The sequence below is a fragment of the Homarus americanus genome, unplaced genomic scaffold, assembly GCF_018991925.1.
Source record: "Homarus americanus isolate GMGI-L3 unplaced genomic scaffold, GMGI_Hamer_2.0 scaffold23744, whole genome shotgun sequence".
Taxonomy (NCBI): domain Eukaryota; kingdom Metazoa; phylum Arthropoda; class Malacostraca; order Decapoda; family Nephropidae; genus Homarus; species Homarus americanus.
The window spans coordinates 35001-61559 of NW_024745122.1; the positions used below are offsets into that span (position 1 = coordinate 35001).

The 26559-nt window shown below is 44.3% G+C and overlaps 1 protein-coding gene and 1 long non-coding RNA gene across 2 annotated transcripts in view; both read left to right on the forward strand.

Annotated features, from left to right (window-relative positions):
• Positions 1-12679, forward strand: part of LOC121878587 — a 17705-nt gene extending 5026 nt beyond the window's left edge. The window contains exons 3-4 of the mRNA XM_042384926.1: positions 12500-12613; positions 12661-12679. Of these exons, the coding sequence (XP_042240860.1) occupies positions 12500-12613; positions 12661-12679 (133 nt within the window). The remainder of the gene's footprint in view (positions 1-12499; positions 12614-12660) is intronic.
• Positions 12677-19277, forward strand: LOC121878586. The gene is made up of 3 exons (XR_006091179.1): positions 12677-12716; positions 16390-16537; positions 19223-19277. It is a non-coding gene; the product is annotated as an uncharacterized LOC121878586 (long non-coding RNA).
• Positions 19278-26559: the final 7282 nt, after the last annotated feature.

Sequence of the window (26559 nt, forward strand, 5' to 3'; positions counted from 1 at the left end):
CACAGTACACAGAGGAAGGAGAGACCCGCTTACACTAACACATAATAAACAACAGGACGTGAACACTAAAGTTAAGAACAAGGTCACCACGTACAGTACACAGAGAAGGAGAGACCTGCTACACTCAACACATAATAAAACAACAGGACATGAACACCTGTTAAGAACAAGCGTCACCACGTACAGCACACAGAGGAAGGAGAGACCCGCTACACTAACACATAATAAAACAACAGGGATGAACACCTGTTAATAGAACAAGCGTCACCACGTACAGTACACACAGAGGAAGAGGAGACCTGCCACACTAACACATAATAAATAACAGGACATTTAAACACCTGTTAAGAACAAGGTCACCACGACAGTACACAGAGGAAGGAGAGAGACCTGCTACACTAACACATAATAAAAACAACAGGACATGAACACCAGCGTCACCACGCACAGTACACAGAGAGGAGGAAGGAGAATTCACACTAACACATAATAAACAACAGGACATGAACACCTGTTAAGAATAAGTGTCACTACATGTACAGTACACAGAGGAAGGAGACTGGCCACACTAACACATAATAAATAACAGGACGTGAACACCAGTTAAGAACAAGGCCACTCACGTACAGTACACAGAGAGAGGGAAGGAGAGACCTGCCATACACTAACACATAATAAACACAGGACATGAACACCTGTTAAGAACAAGCCACTAATGTACAGTACACAGAGGAAGGAGAGACCTGCTACACTAACACATAATAAAACAACAGACACGAACAAACACTAAAGGTAAGAAACAAGCGTCACTAATGCATAGTACACAGAGAAGGAGAGGGTATCTGCCACACTAACACATATTGAAATAACAGGACGAACACTCTGTTACAAACAAGGCCTACGTACAGTACACAGAGGAATAGAGACCCGCTTACACTAACACACACATAATAAAATAACAGGACATGAACACCTGTTAAGAAATAAGCGGCCACACAATGCACAGTACAGAGGAAGGAGAGACCCGCTTACACTAACACATAATAAATAACAGGACGAACACCTGTTAAGAACAAGCGGCCACCAATGCACAGTTCACAGAGGAAGGAGAGACCCGCTACACTAACACATACACAAAATAACAGGACATGAACACCTGTTAAGAAATAAGGCCACCAATGACAGTACACAGAGGAAGGAGAGACCTGGCTACACTAACACATAATAAACAACAGGACATGAACATCTGTTACACGTACAGGGCTACTAGAGGAAGGAGAGACCCGCCACACTAACACATAATAAATAACAGGACGAAACACCTGTTAAGAACAAGCGTCACCACGTACAGTACACAGAGGAAGGAGAGACCAGCTACACTAACACATAATAAAATAACAGGACATGAACACCTGTTAAGAACAAGCGTCACTAATGCACAGTACACAGAGGAAGGAGAGACCCGCTTACACTACTAACACATAATAAATAACAGACATGAACACCTGTTAAGAACAAGGCCACCACGACAGTGCTAGAGGAAGGAGACCCGCAACACTAACACATAATAAATAACAGGACGTGAACACCTGTTAAGAAATAAGCGCTACCACGTATAGTACACAGAGGAAGGAGAGGACCCGCTACACCAAACACATAATAAAATAACAGGACATGAACACCTGTTAAGAAACAAGCGTCACCACGCACAGTACACAGAGGAAGGGAGAGACCCGCCACACTAACACATAATAAAATAACAGGACATGAACACCTGTTAAGAACAAGCGTCACCACGTACAGTGCACACACAGAGGAAGGAGAGACCCGTTACACTAATACATAATAAATAAATAGACGAACACCTGTTAAGAACAAAGGTCACCACGCACAGTACAGAGGAAGGAGAGACCAGCTACACTAACACATAATAAACAACAACAGGACATGAAACACCTGTTAAGAACAAGCGTCACCACGTACAGTACACATAGAGGAAGGAGAGACCCGCTACACTAACACATAATAAAATAACAGGACATAAACACTTGTTAAGAACAAGCGTCACCACGTACAGTACACAGAGGAAGGAGAGACTCAAGAACACTAAAGTGACATTAACACAGGACGAACACTCTGTTACAAACAAGCTGCCACCACGTATAGTACATGTAGAGGAAGGAGAGAGAACGCCACAACCACACACACATATTAAATAACAGGACATGAACATCTGTTAAGAACAAGCGTCACCACGGCAGTACACACAGAGGAAGGAGAGACCCTGCTACATTAACACAGCATTAAACACAGGACATGAACACCTTGTTAAGAACAAGGCCACCACGACAGTACATGAGGCTGAGAGACCCGGCTACACTAACAACACATACAAATAACAGGACGTGAACACCTGTTAAGAACAAGGCCTACGTACAGTACACAGAGAGGGAAGGAGGAGACCCGCTACACCAACACATAATAAATAACAGGACATGAACACTCTGTTAAGGAACAAGCGTCACCATGTACAGTACACAGAGAGGAAGGAGAGACCCGCTACACTAACAATACATAATAAATAACAGGACGTGAACACCTGTTACAAACAGCGCCACCACGTGACAGCACAGAGGAAGGAGAGACTCACATACTAACATGCCATATAATAAAACACAGGACATGAACACCTGTTAAGAACAAGCGTCAACACGTACAGTACACAGAGGAAGGAGAGACCGCTACACTAACACATAATAAACAACAGGACATGAACACCTTGTTAAGAACAAGCAAGCGTCACCACGCACAGTACACAGAGAGGAAGGAGAGACCCGCTACACCAACACATAATAAATAACAGGACGAACACCTGTTAAGAACAAGGCCACCACGACAGTACACAGAGGAAGGAGAGACCCGCCACACTCAATACATATTAAATAACAGGACGTGAACACCTTGCCAGCAAGGTCACTTACGCACAGCTACAGAGGAGAGACCTGCCACACTATTACACAAACAACAGGACATGAACACCTGTTAAGAACAAGCGTCACCACGCACAGTACACAGAGGAAGGAGAGACCCGCCACACTAACACACATAATAAATAACAGGACATGAACACCTGTTAAGAACAAGCGTCACCACGTACAGTACACAGAGAAGGAGAGAGACCCGCCACACTACACATAATAAAATAACAGGACATGAACACCTGTTATAAATTGCAAGGCCACCACGACAGTACACAGAGGAAGGAGAGACCTGCCACACTAACACATAATAAACAACAGGACATGAACACCTGTTAAGAAATAAGCGTCACCACGTACAGTACACAGAGGAAGGAGAGACCTGCTACACTAACACATAATAAAATAACAGACATGAACACTCTGTTAAGAAATAAGCGTCACCACGTGTACAGTACACAGAGGAAGGAGAGACCTGCTACACTAACACATAATAAATAACAGGACGAACACCTGTTAAGAAATAAGGCCACCACGTACAGTACACACAGAGGAAGGAGAGACCTGCCATACCCAACACATAATAAAATAACAGGACATGAACACCTGTTAAGAACAAGCGTCACCACGTACAGTACACAGAGGAAGGAGAGACCCGCTACACTAACACATAATAAACAACAGGACATGAACACCTGTTAAGAAATAAGCGTCACCACGTGCACAGTACATGAGGAAGGAGAGACCCGCTTACACTAACACATAATAAAATAACAGGACATGAACACCTGTTAAGAACAAGCGTCACCACGTACAGTACACAGAGGAAGGAGAGTAACTGCCACACTAACACACATAATAAATAACAGGACGTGAACACCCAGCAAGAACAAGCGTCACCACGTACAGTACAAGGAGGAAGGAGAGACCAGGCTACACTAATACATAATAAACACAGGACATGAACACCTGTTAAGAACAAGCGTCACCACGTACAGCAAGTGGCCATTGAGGGAGGAAGGAGAGACCTGCTACACTAACACATAATAAAACAACAGGACATAGAACACCTGTTAAGAAACAAGCCGGCCACCACGCATAGCACACACAGAGGAAGGAGAGACCACTAACACATAATAAACAACAGGACATGAACACCTGTAAAGAACAAGCGGCCACCACGTACACAGTACACAGAGGAAGGAGATCAGCCACACTAACACATAATAAACAACAGGACAAGAACACCTGTTAAGAAACAAGCGTCACCACGCACAGTACACAGAGGAAGGAGAGACCCCACACACTAACACATAATCTCAGTTTATTTCCTCACTTGTTATAAATGTCCTTAATGTGGTGGAAGAGAGAGAGAGAGAGAGAGAGAGAGAGAGAGAGAGAGAGAGAGAGAGAGAGAGAGAGAGAGAGAGAGAGAGAGAGAGAGAGAGAGAGAGAGAGAGAGATTGTCATTATAATCACATGACCACCTTGGTATTTTATCATAAGTGTACCACATAACATTATGATATAAGTGTATCACATACGGGTATCATTAGAGTATCACATAAGTGTATCATAAGTGTATCATTAGAGTATCACATAAGTGTATCATAAGTGTATCATTAGAGTATCACATAAGTGTATCATAAGTGTATCATTAGAGTATCACATAAGGGTATCATTAGAGTATCACATAAGTGTATCACATAGGTATATCATAAGTGTATCACATAAGTGTATCACATAGGTATATCATAAGTGTATCACATAAGTGTATCACATAAGTGTATCACATAAGTGTATCATGTGCCTCGACCGTTGTTATCAACACGTCTCCTTTAACCATTAATTATTCCCTCTGTCCATTAGTTCCCATTATTTATCGTCTTGACATCTTCACTCTCCATTTGTCAGTTGTTACCTCATTAATCCGTGCCACTGTTGGCCTCCAGGCGTTGTGTAGTACCACTGTTGGCCTCCAGGCGTTGTGTAGTGCCACTGCTGGCCTCCAGGCGTTGTGTAGTGCCACTGTTGGCCTCCAGGCGGTGTGTAGTGCCACTTTTGGCCTCCAGACGGTGTAGTGCCACTATTGGCCTCCAGGCGTTGTGTAGTGCCACTGTTGGCCTCCAAGAGTGACACTGTTCCCAGACGGTGGTGACACTGTTGTCCTCCAGGAGTTGTGTAGTGCCACTGTTGGCCTCCAGACGGTGTGTAGTGACACTTTGGCCTCCAGACGGTGTGTAGACACTGTTGTCCTTCAGGCGTTGTGTAGTGCCACTGTTTGCCTCCAGGAGTGGTAGTGCCACTGTTGGCCTCCAGACGGTGTGTAGTGCCACTGTTGGCCTCCAGACGGTGTGTGTAGTGCCACTGTTGTCCTCCAGGCGTTGTGTAGTGCCACTTAGTCCTCCAGGGGTTGTGTATGCCACTGGTCTCTAGGCGTTGAGTACCACTGTTGGCCTCCAGGCGGTGTAGTGCCACTGTCCTCCAGGCGTAGTGCCACTGCTGGCCTCCAGGCGTTGTGTAGTGCCACTGTTGGCCTCCAGGCGTTGTGTAGTGCCACTGTTGTCCCTCCAGGCGTTGTGTAGTGCCACTGCTGGCCTCCAGGCGTTGTGTAGTGCCACTGTTGGCCTCCAGGCGTTGTGTAGTGCCACGCTGTTCCAGGCGTGTGTGTGCCACTGCTGGCCTCCAGGCGTGTGTAGTGCCACTGTTGGCCTCCAGGCGTTGTGTAGTGCACCGCTGGCCCCAGGCGTTGTGTAGTGCCACTGTTGGCCTCCAGAGGTGTGTAGTGCCACTGTTGGCCTCCAGGCGGTGTGTAGCGCCTCTGGCACCAATACTTGTTATCCTGTGTTGTATAGTTGGTGGAGGTTAACGATGTCGTTGGGTGTTACGACTATGGTTACCCTCGACGTTAGTAAAGAGAATTACGTCATTCGAGGTCACTGACTCCCTCGTCATAGGCGTTAAGTTGAACGAATGAGGTAATTATTATCCGTTTATTGTGAGGTTTGTGGTCAATAGAGATGATTACCAAGCCTTAGGTCACTACAGGTTAATGACCCTGAGTAACTGTCACTGCCGTTAAGTGTTTATCGTCACTCGGGAGGTCAGCATCCATAATGACTGGGGATTAGGTCATATTAGGTCAATAAAACTGGGTAATTGTTGTTATGAAATACGAAACTGGTCAGATGGGGCTGTTTAGGGTGACACTTTCGGTTGAACTGGGTTTATTACGTGGCGCTCGGTACAGTACAGTAACTATCGTCAACTACCTCTGCTCCCTTGCTCACCTGACCTGACCTGTCGCTACTAATGTGTCTTATGCTCTACCATGTACTTTACTGTATTAACAATTACTGTACTAAAACTGTATTATTTTATTATAGCTCTACTGTATGATTACACTACTGTATTGCTGTAATATATATTATTGTATTATGTATGCCTGTATTATTGTATTATGTATGCCTGTATTATTGTATTATGTATGCCTGTATTATTGTATTATGATGCCTGTATTATTGTTTTCTATACCTGTATTATTGTATCACTGTACCACCACACCACCACTGTACCACCATTCCACTGTACCACCACACCACCACTGTACCACCACACCACTGTACCACCACACCAACACTGTACCACACCACTGTACCACCACACCACCACTGTACCACCACACCACTGTACCACCACACACCACTGTACCACCACACCACCACTGTACCACCACACCACTATACCACCACACCACCACTGTACCACCACACATGCACACCACCACTGTACCACCACACCACTGCACCACCACACCACCACTGTACCACACCACACCACTGCACCACCACACCACTGTACCACCACACCACTGTACCACCACACACCACTGTACCACCACACCACCACTGTACCACCACACCACTGTACCACCACACCACCACTGTACACCACCATACCACTGTACCACCACACCACCACTGCACCACCACACCACTGTACCACCACACCACCACTGCACCACACCACTGTACCACCACACCACCACTGTACCACCATCCACTGCACCACCACACCACCACTGTACCACACACCACTGTACCCACCACACCACCACTGTACCACCACACCACTGCACCACCACACCACCACTGTACCACCACACACCACTCACCACACCACCACTGTACCACCACACCACTGTACCACCACACCACCACTGCACCAACACCACTGTACCACCACACCACTGTACCATCACACCACTGTACCACCACACCACCACAATACCACTGCACCACCACACCACCACTGTACCACACCACTGTACCACCACACACCACTGTACCACCACACCACTGTACCAACACACCACTGCCCACCACACCACCACACTGTACCACCACACCACTGCAAACACCACCACCAGAACCACCACACCACTGTACCACTCCACTGTACCACCACACCACCACTGTACCCTACCCACACACCACCACTGTACCACCACACCACCACTGTACCACCACACCTCTACAACACCACCACACACCACTGTACCACCACACCACTGTACCACCACACCATCAATACACACCACACACCACCACTGTACCAAACACACTGTACCACAACCACTGTACCAAAACACCACTGTACCACCACACCACTGTACCACCACACCACCACTGTACCACCACACCACTGTACCACCACACCACACTGTACCACCACTCACCAACACACCACACCACCACTGCCACCACACCACTGTACCACCACACCACCACTGTACCACCACAAACCACTGTACCACCACACCACCACTGTACCACCACTCCACACCACCACACCACCACTGTACCACCACACCAACACACCACCACACCACCACTGTACCACCACACCACCGTACCACCACACCACACCACTGTACCACCACACACTGTACCACCACACACCACCACTGTACCACCACACCACTGTACCCACCACACCACCACTGTACCACCACACCACTGTACACCACACCACTGTACCACCACACCACTGTACCACCACACCACCACTGTACCACCACACCACTGTACCACCACACCACCACTGTACCACCACACCACTGTACCACCACACCACTGTACCACCACACCACTGTACCACCACACACCACTGTACCACCACACCACCACTGCACCACCACACCACTGTACCACCACACACCCACTGTACCACCACACCACTGTACCACCACACCACTGTACCACCACACCACCACTCACACCAAACACCACTGTACCACACACCACCACTGTACCACCCAACTCTGTACCACCACACCACTGTACCACCACACCACCACTGTACCACCACACCACACTGTACCACCACACCACTGTACCACCACACCACCACTGTACCACCACACCACCACTGATACCACACCACTGTACCACCACACCACTGTACCACCACACCACTGTACCACCACACCACCACTGTACCACACACTGTACCACCACACCACCACTTACCACACACCACTGTACCACCACACCACTGTACCACCACACCACTGTACCACACATATAACAGTTCCTGGCAATCGTCCAGTCGTTCATCAGGAGGGGCGTGTACCAGCCAATCACGTGTCAGTGTCCAGCCAATCATGTCATCCCATTATGAGAAGTCGCACGTGAATGGTCGTAGTGGGAGTCATCCATTCGTCACCTCGTTAACTAGAGTGACAACGACCAATCAGAAGAGAGAGTGATCCTCCATCAGGTGGTAAAGTATAAACGTGATGACAGAGGAAGAGAAAGAAGCCAAATGAAGGAAACAGATCGAAAAAAAAGGGTAAAGGAAGATGAGGAAGATTAACTAAACATATGAAGAAGAATAAAGAATATGAGATGAAGAAGAGCAAAATAAACAGAGAATTAAGCTAGGTTGTGTTCAGGTGATCCTAGCATACTGTATGTCTTTTACTAAGGGATTTCTGTCTCTGTTTTGCTGGTATTTTCAACCAATCATATTCAAGGTACCGGCGTTTTCGACAAATAGAGACGAAGATCCAGCCTTTTTCGACCAATAAAAACTAAGATATTCCTCGGTTTTTACCAATAGGATCCAAATTATGTTTAAATTCACGTTATTTGCAAACACAATTGATCTTATGGCCTTATATTACTGTAACTTGTAAGATAAACTGTATAAACTGTATTTCTCATCTTGTATTATGATGAGAGTCACACGGTGTACTGTACTCGCTCCAAACAGTGTCTTCACGGAGGTGTTGTCAAAATCCTTCGTCCGTTGTGTCATATTGTCAAACACAAAAACGTAAAGATAATATTTGGAGCGAGTGATACGTCTGTTAACTCGTATATCATCAGCAGGTATACAGTACAGGTGTATAATAACAGCAGATATACAGTACAGGTGTATAATAACAGCAGGTATACAGTACAGGTGTATAATAACAGTAGGTATACAGTACAGGTGTATAATAACAGCAGGTATACAGTACAGGTGTAATAACAGCAGGTATACAGTACAGGTGTATAATAACAGCAGGTATACAGTATAAAAGCAACAGTGTATACAGTACAGGTGTACATGTGTATAATACAGGTATACAGTACAGGTGTATAAAACAACAGGTATACAGTACAGGTGTATATTAACAGTATACATAGCAGTGTATAATAACAGGTATACAGCAGTGTGTATACAGTGTATAGCACAGTATAATAACATATATATATACAGGTATAATAACAGTTATATACAGTACAGGTGTATAATAAAGTTATAGTATACAGTACAGGTGTATAATAACATCAGGTATAAGATACAGGTGTATACAACATATATATACATGCATAGCAACAATATATACAGTACAGGTGTATATCAACAGAAGGTATACAGTACAGGTGTAATAACATATATACAGTACAGGTGTATAACAACGCAGTATACAGTACAGGTGTATAATAATACAGGCATATGTGTGATAACAACAAGGTATACAGTACAGGTGTATAATAACAGCAGATAAGCACAGGTAATATATAATATACAGTACAGGTGTATAATAACAGCAGGTATACAGACACAGGTGTGTATATAACAGCAGGTATACAGTACAGGTATAATAAATAAGCAGGTATACAGCAGTGTATAATAATGTTATAGTATAATAACAGTGTATATACAGTACAGGTGTATAATAACACAGGTATACAGTACAGTGTATAATAACAGCAGGTATACAGTACAGGTGTATAATAACAGCAGGTATACAGCACACAGGTATACAACAGCAGTGTACAGCATGTATATAACAGCAGGTATACAGTACAGGTGTATAATAACAGCAGGTATACATAAGGTGTATAATAACAGGTATACAGTACAGGTGTATAACAGCAGTATACATAATAGTATAATAACAGCAGTACAGGTGTATAATAACAGCAGGTATACAGTACAGGTGTATAATAACAGCAGGTCATACAATACAGGTGTATAAGTAAACAGCAGGTATAATAACAGCAGGTATAATAACAGCAGGTATAATAAGCAGGTATACAAGAACAGCAGGTATTAATAACAGCAGGTATAATAACAGCAGTGCATACAACATAAGCATACAGCAGGCAATAAAGTGATAATAACAGCAGGATAATAAGAGGTAGTAAACAGCAGTAAAAAGTGGTATAATAACAGCAGGTATAATAACGTTAAGGTATAATAACAGCAGGTATAATAACAGCAGGTAACGCAGTATAATAAATTAACAGTATCATATGTATAATAACGTATATACAGTATAAAAAAAGCAGGTATAATAACAGAGGTATAATAAACAGCAGGTATAAGTATAACAACGCAGGTATAACAGCAGTATAATAAAGGTATAATAACATCAGGTATAATAACAGAACAGCAGGTATAATAACAGCATATATAACAGCAGTATAATAACAGGTATAATAATGTAAGGTATATAACAATAAAGTTAATAACAGCAGCAATAATATAACAGTATGTATAATAACAGCAGGTATTAACAGGTATAATAACAACAGGTATAATAACAGCAGGTATAACAGCAGGTATAATAACAGCAGTATAATGTGGTATAATAACAAGTAAACAAAGCAGGTATGTATAACAGTAGCATAACAGGGTATTAACAGCAGGTATAATAACAGCAGGTATAATAACAGCAGGTATAATAACAGCAGGTATAATAACAGCAGGTATAATAACAGCAGGTATAAGTAAATAAATACATCAGAAGTATAATAACAGCAAGTATAATAACAGTATAATAACAGCAGGTATAATAACAGCAGGTAAATAACACGTATATAACAGCAGGTAATAACAACAGTATAATAACAGCAGGTATAATAACAGCAGGTATAATAACAGCAGGTATAATAACAGCAGGTATAATAACAGCAGGTATAATAACACAGGTATAATATATATTAACAGCATGTATAATAACAGCAGGATAATGCAGGAATAACAACATGGTATAATAACAAATATGTATACAACATAGGTATAATAACAGAAGGTATAATAACAGAGGTATAACATATAATAACAGTTAGTATAATAATAACAGTATAATAACAGCAGGTATAATAACAGCAGTATAATAAATAACTAAATATAAGGTATACAATGTTATATAATAACAGCAGGTATAATAACAACAGGTATAATAACAACAGGTATAATAACAGTATAACAACAGGTATAATAACAGCGTATATAATATAGGTATAATAAAAGTGTAATAACAGCAAATAATCAGGTATAATAATATATAAATGTATAAAATAACAGCAGTATAATAACAGCAGGTATAATAACAGCAGTATAATAACAGCAGGTATAATAACAACAGGTATAATAACAGCAGGTATAATAACAGTAAAGTATAACAACAGTATAATAAACAGAAAGTAACAACAACAGGTATAATAACAACAGGTATAATAACAGCAGGTATAATAATATGGTATAATAACAGTATAATAACAGTAGTATAATAACAGCAGTGTATAACAGCAGGTATAATAACAGCAGGAATAACAGCAGGTATAATAACAGCAGGTATAATAACAATGAGTATAATAAGCAGGTATAATAAAAACAGTACAGTAGGTATAATACAGCAGGTATAATAACAACAAGTATAATAACAGTATAACAACAGTAGGTTAATAACAGCAGGTATAATACGCAGGTATAATAAACAGCAGGTATAATAACAACAGGTATAATAACAACAGGTAATAAACATAACAGGTATAATAACAGCAGGTATAATAAAGCAGGTATAATAACAGCAGGTATAAATATAACAATGACAGTATATAACAGCAGGGAATAAAGATAATAAGCAGGCATAATAACATAGGTAATAACAACAGGTATAATAACAGAGTATAATAAAGCAGTATAATAATACAATGTGCGATGGTGGTGTTTGTCAGGGCGCGGCTGGCTGGGAGGAGGCGCCTGCCCCAGGGAGATGGTCTACCAGCACACAGTTCCTGGAGGTCAACCTCGGCGGCCTCCACGTGGTCCCAAGGTGGAGGTCCAGGAAGGTTCGGCAACGGTCAGGTAAAGAGTTCCCAAGCATTACAAGATTCAGATGTGGCGGCCCGGCATGACCACTGGACCACTTATAGTGATGGTCGTGGTGAGGAGGTGAGTTGTGACCACTGGTGGCCCGGCATGGACCATTGACCAACTTATAGTTATGGTGACACCCACTAGACCCATATTATATACTTTCCAGTCGACCAATCACAAAACATTGCAATAAGACAAATAATACAATGCACCAATCACAGTCTCTTCACCGAAAGGAGATCACTTATTTCATTCTACCAATCATAACTTCCTAATACAAAAAAAAAGGAAACATCACGGTCCAATGGCAGTGAGCCTTTCAATTGACCACTCACAAAACCCGGTAATGTGAGGCTATAATACAATCCACCAATAGCAGAGAGCCTTTCATGTCATTTTTTTTATCGACCAGTCATAAAACCTGACAAGAGGAGACAAATTATGCAATCCACCAATAGCGTCGACGAGTCTTTCATAACGAGCAGACAAAAGCCCACTTCATCCAATGCCAATCGTTGTCACATATTTATGAAACGTTCCATATTGGTGAAACTCATAAAGGAGGAGAATTGAACTGACTCACCGCATGATCTGTGAACAAAATCTACCTCGATGAAATTAAAGACTTTGGTTGACTGTAACACTGTCAGCTGTGTTGGTGGGTGACGATGGTTGGCAGTGGAAATTGTTCATGAAAATTAGCTGAGAGAGACTGAAGATAGATAGATAATACCTTCATTTAAGATCATTTGAGAATCAAGAAATTTATAAAAAAAGCTCCAAATAAAAAGGAGCCGTTGACCTTCACTTTCACCTTCAGGTAGACAATGGAAGGTCGTGAGAGGGAGGGAGGTGAGGAGGAAGGGGTGGGGGGCAGGTAGGGGACAGGATGGGACGAGCAGGGTCAGGGGGTGGAGGAGAGGTGGAGGGACGGAGGGAGGGGAGGAGAGGCAGGAGGGGACGGAGAGGGGCGGGCAGCCTCCGCCCTAGGGCCAATGCATCCCCCACAGATGAATAATCAATTTATAGGATACCGTCTGAGGTGTGTGCGTGTGTGTGCGGTGTGTGCGCGTGCGTGTGTGTGTGTGTAACCAAACGACGAAGAATTGGATAATCGTCGATAAATGGGTAACAGACGCAGAGCTTTCGTACACTGAATTAAAATCTTTAATAATAACTAGAGAAAGAAAACTGCCATAGAATAGGTCATAAAGATGTTCTTCTGATGTCATGTTAAATGTAATCATAAATATCCACGTACATAGATAGATAGATAGATAGACCACAACAATAGACAATAATACACAAGTGAGGGCAGACGTACAGACATACAGACAGACGAACAACGATTACATTCTATACCCTTCTTACACATTCGTTACGGGGCATAAAAAAAAATAATAATTAATGATGCATCTAGACTGTAAGAATCATACATGACTTTGAGAAATATTAAACCCTTGTAGACGACAGGACAAGAAAGGTATTGAAGGGCACAAGCAGACGATAATTACAAACAAAAACATGAATATAAGAGAAACGTTTGTAAGGAATTTAAACGTAGAACTTGATCGATATTTTATGGTGTTGGACGATAGTTAAAGATAAACCCCAAGGTGCTGTAACACACGAAGAGGCAGGAGGGTCCATGTATTGAACACTTCTGGTGAGACGAAGTGATGGCCAGTGCTATGTAGAGTGAAACACAGCTATGTAGAGTGAAATAGAGCTATATAGAGGAACACAGCTATGTAGAGTGAAACAGAGCTATGTAGAGTGAAACACAGCTATGCAGAGTGAAACACAGCTATGTAGAGTTAAACACAGCTATGCAGAGTGAAACGCAGCTATGTAGAGTTAAACACAGCTATGCAGAGTGAAACACAGCTATGTGAGAAACACAGCTATGTAGAGTTAAACACAGCTATGTGAGAAACAGAGCTATAGAGGAAACAGAGTTATAGAGGAAACACAGCTATAGAGAAACACAGCTATGTAGAGAAACACAGCTATGTGAGTAAACACAGCTATGTAGAGTTAAACACAGCTATGCAGAGTGAAACACAGCTATGTAGAGTTAAACACAGCTGTGCAGCGGAGTAAACAAGCTATGAGGTAAACACAGCTATGCAGAGGAAACAGAGCTACAGAGTGAAACAGAGCTATGTAGAGAAACACAGCTATGTAGAGTGAAACACAGCTATGTAGAGTTAAACACAGCTATGAGAGTTAAAACACAGCTATGCAGAGTGAAACAGAGCTATAGAGTGAAACACACATGCAGAGAAACACAGCTATGTAGAGTTAAACACAGCTATGCAGAGGAAACGCAGCTATGTAGAGTTAAACACAAGCAGGGAGGAAACACAGCTAGTAGAGGAAACACAGCTATATAGGAGTTAAACACAGCTATGCAGGAGGGAGGGAAGAGCAGGAGGAGGGAGGGGAGGGGGAGGGGGGAAGGGCAGAGGGGAGGAAGTGAAGGGCAGGAGGGAGGGAAGAGCAGGGGAGGGAAGGAAGGCAGGAGGGAGGGTAGGCAGGAGGAAGTGAAGGGGGAGGGAGGAGGGAAGGGCAGGAGGGAGGGAAGGAAGGGCAGGGGAGGAACTGAAGGGGCAGGGAGGAGGGAAGGCAGGAGGAGGGGAAGGAAGAGGAGGAGGCAGGAGGAGGGATGAAGGGCAGGAGGAGGAAGTGAAGGGCAGGAGGGGGAAGGGCAGGAGGGAAGGAAGGGAAGGAGGAGGGAAGGGCAGAGGGAAGTGAAGGGCCGGAGGAGGAAGTGAAGGCAGGAGGGGGGGAAGGGCAGGAGGGGGGGAAGGCAGGAGGAGGAAGGCAGAGGGAGGAAGAAGGGCAGGAGGGGGGAAGGCAGGAGGAAAAGGGCAGGAGGGGGGGAAGGAAGGGAGGAGGGAGGAAGTGAAGGGCAAAGGGAGGAAGGGCAGGAGGAAAGGAAGGGCAGGAGGGGAGGGAAGGCAGAGGGGGAAGGGCAGGAGGGGAAGGCAGGAGGGGGGAAGTGAAGGGCAGGAGGGAGGAAGGCAGGGGGAGGAAGGCAGGAGGGGAAGGAAGGGCAGGAGGGAAGTGAAGGAAGGACGGGGGAAGTGAAGGGCAGGAGGGGGGAAGGGAGGGAAGTGAAGGGAGGAAGGTCTAGGCGGGTATACATCAAGCCTTTTGTTCACCACCACACCTACACCTGCCTGTCACTCTCCCTCCACATTCCTCCACACTCTTCCACCCCCTCCATCATCGCCTCCATTCCTCCACACTCTTCCACCCCCTCCATCATCGCCTCCACTCCTCCACATAAGCAGGATATGGAGAGGTTGTGGCTGAGTAATGGAGAAAGAAGAAGAAGTTGATCTTTGTGTCTCGCTATGGAGATATGATTGTACTCTGACGATGATAAATATACCGTGTGTGTGTGTGTGTGTGTGTGTGTGTGTGTGTGTGTGTGTGTGTGTGTGTGTGGCCAAATTAAACACACTCACACTTAATAAGGCAAGGTTTCTGGTGTCTTGGAACATATAATCAACGGCTCTCAACTTTTTTGTATGTACAGTATATATGAATGTAATATTTTACTAACATCAATATATATATTTAAGGTATAATTACTTTATCTCTCTGACTCAGTGCTGACTCAATAATGGGTTTAATGTTTGTTTGTTTGTGTTATTTACATGGTGTAACTCTCTCTCTCTCTCTCTCTCTCTCTCTCTCTCTCTCTCTCTCTCTCTCACCTCTCACTTCTCTCCCACAGTTATTAGCGGGCAACAGCAACACCTACTTGGCCCAGACCTCACAGTTAAGTCCGCCCATCATAGCGGCCAGGGTCAGGTTTGTCCCCTACAGCGACCACCCGAGGACTGTCTGTATGAGAGTCGAGCTGTACGGCTGTCGCTATACAGGTCAGTTACTGCTATACACCTCACTTACTGCTGCTATACACCTCACTAAATGCTATACAGGTACAGCTCACTTACTGCTATACAGGTACAGCTTATTTCCTGCTCTACAAGTCACTTAGAGCTATACAGTACACTTACTGCTATACAGGTCAGTTTAGGAACAGTTAATATGTCCTGGACCTCAGGTAAGAAAGTCTTCACCTTTTAGTACTAGTTATTGAAACAGTTTATTTAGCCAGAAAAAACACAGATACAGAGTGGATAATAATAACAATATTAACATGGCTGAGCCAGTTGAGAACCTGAGCTCTCTTTTAGGCACCTGATATATACTATACATTTATCTCAAGGAAGTATTATGTAACATTTAGTATCATCTGGAATAGTACAATAGCATGGTGGCAATAAGAACATGTTACCACGGTTGGTTGGGGGTAAGTTGTTCCACACCTTCACACCATGATAGTTTATGGAGGTCTGGGACTGAGAGGAGCACTTGGGGGGGGGGGGTGGTCTTAGTAGCTCTGGGTGCCTTAAGTTGTATCTCTGATTATTACGGAACTGGAAATAATTATTGTCAAGCAAGTGATTGACAGATTTGTGAACATAAGAACATAAAAACATAAGAAAATAAGGAGTCTCCAATAGGCCGGTTGGCCTGTGCATGGCAGCTCCTGTCGAGAGTTACTACCACTCTCTATCTTCCATGAATCTATCTAGCCTCTTTTTGAAACTGTCCAGCGTTCCAGCACTTACTACAAAGTTGCTAAGCTTGTTCCACTCGTCCACCACCCTATTTGTGAACCAGTTCCTTCCTATCTCTCTTCGAAACAAATAGGGCACATCAGTAGGTGTTAATTTCTTCGAATATTAACATTTTAATTTAGCAAATTGTTCGTTAGGGTGATCAGTTTTTTTCAAGTAGTTAACACAGTACCTCTCCCCGCCCCCCATTAGTAGTGAAGTAGTTAACACAGTACAGTCTCCCCGCCCCCCATTGGTAGTGAAGTAGTTAACACAGTACCTCTCCCCGGCCCCCATTAGTGGAGGAAGTAGTTAACACAGCACCTCTCCCCGGCCCCCATTAGTAGTGAAGTAGTTAACACAGCACTTCCCGCCCCCCATTAGTAGTGGAGTAGTTAACACAGCACCTCCCGCCCCCCATTAGTAGTGAAGTAGTTAACACAGCACTCTCCCCTGCCCCCATTAGTAGTGTGGAGTAGCACACAGTACCTCCCCGCCTCCATTAGTGAAAGCACAGCACTTTCCCTGCCTCCATTAGTAGTGAAGTAGTTAACACAGCACTTCCTGGCCCCCATTAGTAGTGAAGTAGTTAACACAGCACCTCTAATCCCCACAATAGTGGAGTAGTTAACACAGTACCTCTCCCTGCCCTCCATTAGTAGTGAAGTAGTTAACACAGGCCTCTCCCCGCCCCCCCCATTAGTAGTGAAGTAGTTACACAGTACCTCTCCCATTAGTAGTGAAGTAGCCACAGCACCATTAGTAGTGGAGTAGTTAACACAGCACCTCCCCGCCCCCATTAGTAGTGTGGAGTAGTTTAACACAGCACTCCCCTGCCCCCATTAGTAGTGAAGTAACACAGCACCTCTCCATTAGTAGTGAAGTAGTTAACACAGCACCTCCCCCGCCCCCCATTAGTAGTGAAGTAGTTAACACAGTACCTCTCCCGCCCCCATTAGCCCCCCACAGTAGTGAAGTAGCAACTGTACCTCCCCGCCCCCATTAGTAGTGAAGTAGCAGTGAAGTAGTTAACACAGTGACCTCCCCTGCATTAGTAGTGAAGTAGTTAACACAGCACCTCTCCCCACAGTAGTGGATTAACACAGCACTTCCCCGCCCCCAGTAGTGAAGTAGTTAACATAGCACCTCTCCCCTGCCCCCATTAGTAGTGAAGTAGTTAACACAGTACCTCTCCCCGCCCCCCATTAGTAGTGAAGTAGCTAACACAGCACCTCTCCCATTAGTATTGAAGTAGTTAACACAGTACCTCTCCCCCAGTAGTAGTAGTTAACACAGTACCTCCCCCATTAGTAGTGGAGAAGCTAACACAGCCTCTCCTGCCCCCATTAGTAGTGAAGTACCTCCCGCCCCCCCATTAGTAGTAGTTAACACAGTACCTCTCCCCATTAGTATTGAAGAAGAACACAATTTCTCCCCCATTAGTAGTGAAGTAGTTGAACACAGTACCTCTCCCCCCATTAGTATTGAAGTAGTTAACACAGTACCTCCCCCATTAGTATTGAAGTAGTTGAACACAGTACCTCTCCCCATTAGTAGTGAAGTAGTTAACAGTACCTCTCCCATTAGTAGTGAAGTAGTTAACACAGTACCTCTCCATTAGTATTGAAGTAGTAACACAGTACTTCCCACAGTAGTGAAGTAGTTAACACAGCACCTCTCCCGCCCCCCATTAGTAGTGAAGAAGTAGTCTCCCCCCAAGTATTGAAGGACACACAGTACCTCTCCCCCATTAGTATTGAAGTAGTTAACACAGTACCTCTCCCATTAGTAGTGTGAAGTAGTTAACACAGTACCTCTCCCTGCCCCCATTAGTAGTGAAGTAGTTAACACAGTACCTCTCCCCCCCCATTAGTAGTGAAGTAGTTAACACAGTGCACCTCCCCATTAGTAGTGAAGTAGTTAACACAGTACCTCTAACAGACGGACTGGTATCATACACGATGCCTGACGGTGACCCCAAGGCGGCGACTACAACCTCGTGACCTGACGCATGACGGGTCACGCAAGGGTGGCTGGCTCTCAGGTGGCCTGGGTCCAACTGACTGATGGTGAAAACAGGTCACACCAACTTCCAAGTCAGACGCCCGGCCGTGGCAGAGGTGAGTGAGTGTGTGGTGCAGTGCACGTGGTGGTGGCAGAGGTGAATACGTGGGTGCATGGTGGTGGCAGAGGTGAGTACGTGAGAGGTGTACGTGGTGGTGGTGGTGCCTGAGGTGAGTACGTGAGTGTACGTGGTGGTGGCAGAGGTGAGCACGTGAGTGTACGTGGTGGTGCCTGAGGTGAGTATGTGAGGCAATGGCAGGCAGAGGTGAGTACGTGAGTGCGTGGTGGTGGCAGAGGTGAGTACGTGAGTGTACGTGGTGGTGCCTGGAGGTGAGTACGTGGGTACGTGGTGGTGGCAGAGGTGAGCATGTGAGTGTAATGTGGTGGTGGGCAGAGGTGGGAGTACGTGGTGGTGCCTGAGGTGAGTACGTGGTGGTGGTACGTGGAGTGTACGTGGTGGTGGCAGAGGAGTACGTGAGTGTACGTGGTGTGCCTGAGGTGAGAGTGGCGTGAGTGTGGTGGTGGCGAGAGGTGAGAGGTGCATGTGGTGGCGGTAGAGGTGAGTACGTGAGTGTACGTGGTGGTGGCAGAGGTGACTACGTGAGTGTGGTGGTGGTGACTACAGTGGTGTACGTGGTGGTGAGGTGACTACGTGTACGTGGTGGTGGCAGAGGTGTACGTGGTGGTGGCAGAGGTGAGTACAGTGGTGGTGGCAGGTACGTGGAGGCCGTGGTGGTGGCTGAGGCAGACTACGTGAGTGTAGAGGTGAGTACGTGGTGGTGGCAGAGTGGTGGTGGCAGAGGTGACGTGAGTGTACGTGGTGGTGGCAGAGGTGGTGGAGGCAGGGTGGTGGCAGAGGTGTACGTGGTGGTGGGCAGAGGTGACTACGTGAGTGTACGTGGTGGTGGTACGTGAGGTGAGTACGTGAGTGTACGTGGTGGTGGCAGAGGTGAGTAGCGGAGTGAGTGTACGTGGTGGTGGCAGAGGTGACTACGTGGTGTACGTGGTGGTGGCAGAGGTGACCTGCGTGAGTGTACGTGGTGGTGGCAGAGGTGAGTAGTACGTGGTGGTGGGTGAGGTGAGTACGTGGTGGTGGCAGAGGTGAGTACGGGAGGTAATGTGGTGGCAGGAGGTGAGTACGGTACGTGGTGGTGGCAGAGGTGCATGGGAGGTACGTGGTGGTGGCAGAGGTGTGGTGGTGGCAGTGAGTACGGGAGTGCATGGTGGTGGTGAGAGGTGGTGAGGGGGTGCATGTGGTGGTGGCAGAGGTGAGTACGGGAGGTACGTGGTGGTGCCTGAGGTGAGTGGAGTGTGGTGGTGGTGCCTGAGGTGGTACGTGAGTGTGAGTGGTGGTGGCAGGGTGAGTACGTGAGTGTACGTGGTGGTGGCAGAGGTGACTACGTGAGGCATGTGGTGGTGGCAGAGGTGACTACGTGAAGTGTACGTGGTGGTGGCAGAGGTGAGTACGTGAGTGTATGTGGTGGTGGCAGAGGTGAGTACGTGAGTGTACGTGGTGGTGGTAGAGGTGAGTACGTGAGTGTACGTGGTGGTGGCAGAGGTGAGTACGTGAGTGTATGTGGCCTCTCCTTAATACTTTTCAAACTCTCGCAAAAGGAAAACAAAACAAGATACAATAATAAATAAAATGTGAGAAGAAATAGAAAGAAAAATAAACCATATGACATTAACAAATTAGGAGTAAATAAAACCATAAGAAAATAATGAACATGTGGCTCATACCTCACTGATGTCCCTCGCTAGTATGAGTATCCGCCATCACTCATAAGAACCCGCATTCCAGTCATTCCCATTCCAGGAATAACCTGCCATTACACAGAGCCCAGACGCCCCTCCGCCCTGGCCTTATGTAACCCTGGTCAACCAAAGGTGAATGTCATCGCCAAATAGAACTGTCACTTGTGATTCACTGTTTCTCGGGATAATAATTTTCTGGATTTTTACCTGATGAAATTTTCCTCGCATGGATGACAGAGCGTGTCGTTCAAGACCTCATATTTCTTGATTTCGCTGCAGGAATAAAAAATTAATTCATATATGGACAAATTCTGAAGTGAAATAAAGATGTTAGGTGGGCGTCTTTTGTTTCTTTTCAACTGAATGATAATTTATCTTTTTCATCGATCTTATTTCACACTGTTCGTACATCAAGACTAATGACTCTATCTTTATTTTTTTTCTCATTCGTTCGTCTGTGTATTTATGGGAAACATTTTTTTTCCCTGTGAATATATTTAAACTCATTTGTCTTAGAAGAAAAATATTGTATTTCTGCCTCTGTGTGTGTGTGTGTGTGTATTTGCATATCCTTCCCAACTAAACACTATCACTCACTTGTGTGTAGGTAATAAGTTGTGTGTGTAGGTGCAGGCAAGTGTTCTAATGAATTGAAGCTCCTGTGTTTGGGTTGTGATCCTGAGTGAGTTGATCCATTAAGGGTTCAGTGCATCGTCTCGCTATCTTGTGTCTCGTGACCACTGCACCCCGACCCTCCTCCCTCCACCTTAATAGATGCAAATGAAGTGAAGCTATTTGGTTTTTCTCCTGCATCAGTCTGTGTCTCAGTGAATTCAAGACGACTTTCAACCTTTTTTCTTTAACACGACTCTCTCTCAAAGGCTTGATAACTATAGAATCCCTGGAAACAATTAATGATCCAGAATGATTCATTTTTAATTTACGACTCCGACCATAATGATTCTCAAGTTAATGTATTTAGAACTAGATCCCTTGGTGAAATTTCTTAATGTTTATTGTGGGAATTCGATGAAGGAAAGGAATGTTTATTTAATTAGGAAATCATTATTGTGGTGGCGTTCTGTCTACTGTATCTCAACCCTCCTGTCTCATCTCTGTCTTCATTTAGCCCTACCTGTCCTTTTAACTCACATTTGTCTGTCTGTACGTTTTTAAAATAATTTCCTGAATGATGAATGACCCAGCCAGCGGTGTTCCTTGTTATTCACGGCGCAATGAATAAATCATATTGGAACCTCCTAAAGTTATCTTGAACCTGTCTAGACGTGTTCCTTTATTCATGAGAGGCCGACCACACTCATAGCATTGTTTTCTCTCTCTCTCTCTCTCTCTCTCTCTCTCTCTCTCTCTCTCTCAGTAACACGAGGAAAGAGGATTTGTCCGTGCTAAGATACTCTGCTGCTCGACTACAACCGAGCCATCTTAATTCTACCTTCTTACAACTCCCAGCTCAGGTGGTGGTCCTAGCTCAGGTGGTGGTCCTAGCTCCTGACTCATTCAATGGTACTAAATCCTAGTTAGGGATAATGCCACCAACTAACAAGCTCCCAGGACGTACAGTAAGTAATACAGAACCAATGTCATACTGAGCGGATGAGTCACACCTGAGACCGGGGTAATGACAGGCCAGCCTCCTGTATTGTTAGTGTGTACATCACCTTATGCACTGTGGTTAGTTCTGGGGGAAGTGGGGCGTTATTATCGGTTCTACTTGTGTATAACCACAACACACACACACACACACACACACACACACACAAATACTGTACATATACAATATTTCAGAGGTTCGTTCCTAACTTGTGTTCGTAGGTAGACTAGGCAGGTGAGAACCGTGTGACCTTAAGTTATGTAGTTGTGTTAGTCCCAGCTCCTATCTCAGGTGGAGGTCTCAGCTCCTAGCTCAGGTGGAGGTCCCAGCTCCTAGCTCAGGTGGAGTTCCCAGCTTCAAGCCCAGACAGTCGCTCAAGTTTACCAAAAGGGAAGTCATGGATACCGCCTGGGCGTTGCCGCGTTCTATGCAAACACGGTTGTCTGACCGCGTTCAGCGTTCACTACAGCGTCGGTGTTGTGGTGGCGTTCACTTTAGACTAAAAAGTGAACACTTTAGACAGAAGCGTGTGTGATGACTGCGTTCAGTTGAGGCCAAGTTACGTCTGATGATTGCGTTCAGTTGAGGCCAAGTTACGTCTGATGATTGCGTTCAGTTGAGGCCAAGTTACGTATGATGATTGCGTTCAGTTGAGGCCAAGTTACGTATGATGATTGCGTTCAGTTGAGGCCAAGTTACGTATGATGATTGCGTTCAGTTGAGGCCAAGTTACGTATGATGATTGCGTTCAGTTGAGGCCAAGTTACGTCTGATGATTGCGTTCAGTTGAGGCCAAGTTACGTATGATGATTGCGTTCAGGCAGGAGGACGTCGGTCAGTTTACTGAAGTAACATTAAAGACACACTCCAATTCGGACCCAATGGTTCGGATGTGTTCAAGCTCGTGTAAGATGACTTGGATGCATTCAGTTTTTATCCTAAATAGTTTGGAAGCTTTAAGTTCGAACATCAAAGAGCTTTAATTCATTTACTTCCAACATTCACCGACTTGGGTGCGTTGAGTCCGAACACTGAACACTTTAGATCAATTCAACTCGAATACTAAACAACTCGGTGTGTGTTCAATAGGACTCTGAAAATCTTGGGTGCGTTCAGTCTGGACATTAAACAGTTTCAGTGAGTTAGGTTCAGACATAAACACCTTGGGTACGTTCAGAATAAAAAAAATAAAAATAAATAAATAAAAAAGAGAAGAGAAAGAGAAAACAAAATCTGAATATCCCTGTTGACCTGAGAGCAGTATACCATAGGTGATCTACGCCTGAGGGTTAAGTAAGGACTATGATAGATAGACCCATTGTGAGGAGATCGTAATAAATAGCCCATGTGATATAGCTGTAATATATATATTTTTTTTTACCCTTTAAGCTTAGATCCGACGATATACGAACTGGTCTGAGATATATAAAATATGGTGAGGTGTATAGTGGATTGGCCTGTATTCAAGACCACCCCCCACACACTGTCATTCCTTCATTCTTCCTCACACACTGCTAGTAGGTGGACAACACTACAGGACAGCTAGTAGGTGGAGAACACTGGACAGCTAGTAGGTGGAGAACACTACAGGACAGCTAGTAGGTGGAGAACACTACAGGACAGCTAGTAGGTGGAGAACACTACAGGACAGCTAGTAGGTGGACAACACTACAGGACAACTAGTAGATGAACAACACTACAGGACAGCTAGTAGGTGGAGAACACTACAGGACAGCTAGTAGGTGGAGAACACTACAGGACAGCTAGTAGGAGGACACTACAGGACAGCTAGTAGGTGGACAACACTACAGGACAACTAGTAGGTGGACAACACTACAGGACAACTAGTAGGTGGAGAACACTGCAGGACAACTAGTAGGTGGACAACACTACAGGACAGCTAGTAGGTGGACAACACTACAGGACAGCTAGTAGATGGACAACACTACAGAACAGCTAGTAGGTGGACAACACTACAGGACACCACATCAATAAGACTTCATGACTCAAGAGAGTTTGATAGACACAGCTGGTAAGGTGCAGGATACAGAGGCTTTATTTGGTTCTATACAAAGACTTTAGTTAATTGGAACAGATATATAAGTTGGTACACAAGCAACCAGTTATGAATAGTTCCCTTTATATAACGTCCCTAATATATCACATCTTTTGTATTAAAGGTATAATTATATTCCTCTGGTATAAATTCTTAAGGAATATGGCGAAATATACTCGATATATTCCCAGGTATAACGATGAAGGTAAAAGGTTGAGGTATAAACAATGATGAATAAAACACGTGATCATGTTTATGTGGTGGACTGTCAATATGTTCTCCTCCACTGAGATTAATTCATGAGGTGTGCAATAGATTAACGTTAATGAACATTTTCCTCATTGTTATTAAGAAAGATATATTGAACATACTCAACGATGGGAAAAACTGAAGATATAATTAGCTGTTACAATAAAGATTTAATAAATATTCTCCTTATTATCTTAACAGAAAGATACACAACTTATGCATATACTCCATTACTCTCACCGTAAATACAAGCATTGCAAATCACTAAAACCTCACCAGTATCGATATGAATCATTTATAAATATATGAGAAAGTATCCAACAGTAGACGAGCCTGGCAACACCTGACACAAGCCTCTTGGTTAATTTACATTCATCTAGAGTCTCAGAAGAGATAGTCACTTGATAGGAATATTCTCTAAGTCAAGATACTCTCACCTTGGCGTTGTATGTGAGGTGCGTTGTTGTTGTTAAGTTCCGAATCTTTGAACCGGGGAAAGAATTAGCGTCGAGCAATAGTAAGAGTTGTATTTAAGTTCCGTTTAGTACCAGTGTCGTCAATCGTGAAACTTTCCTCGTTTAAGTCTGGAGATGTTGTTTCCATTTTTCTGGGGGTGTTATTTTGAACCGCTGCTTCGTTAAGTTTTAAATTATTGTTTTGAGTTATTTACGCATCAGGTAATTTCTCTATAGTGCTTCATTTTATTAGAGCACGAAGCCATTGTTTCATAGATAATTTTGAAACATTCCTCCACATAGGTTCGTCTAAACTTGTTCCGTTTTGTCTGAGTTATCTTACGATTACTCCGTTAATTCTCGAATCAAGGGAGTGATACGTTCAAGACTTGAATCAGTCAGTCATCCCTTAGCTTCGAGACGAGATCAAACAGTTACCATACTCCGTCCCCATCACCACGAAGCGGCGAGCCACTCAACATGCAACAAACACCTCACCACGCCAGGATCAACAACTGGTTTCTTGTGCTACAAACAGCCTTCTTGCTCGACTGCTGCTTCATAATGGATTGGTGGTTCAGATGACTGAATAACTCATTGCCCCGTTAACATTTTAATGACTCATTAGTTCCTTTGAGATATTGAAGCTCCTCCGATTGTTATTTAAATTGTCTGTTTGTTTATTTAAGCTGCTGGGGCGACGTTTGATTTTTTTTTACCTGATCGTGGCTCTCATCTACGTTTTGAAATATCTATTATATTTACGACACCGAGAGGCAAGTTAATACTTTGAATTACGAGGTGGCACGAATCGGTACTTGGAACTATTAAACTAAATCTTGGTTCACGTAAATAAATAAGTGTTTGATTGTTAGTTTTTTGGTTCTTTGAATTATGGAAACGACACACGTGCTCTTACCTTGATGGAGTGTTACATTTGATACGGTTTGTTCATTGGCACATTGAACCAGTAGACCAGATCGGGGTTCACACTCGTTCTCTGGGGTGTTTACCACTTGCTTTACAACATTGTTCTTAACCTTTGTGTATCCATGAATCGGTACATACGCTAATGGAGGGTTGTGTT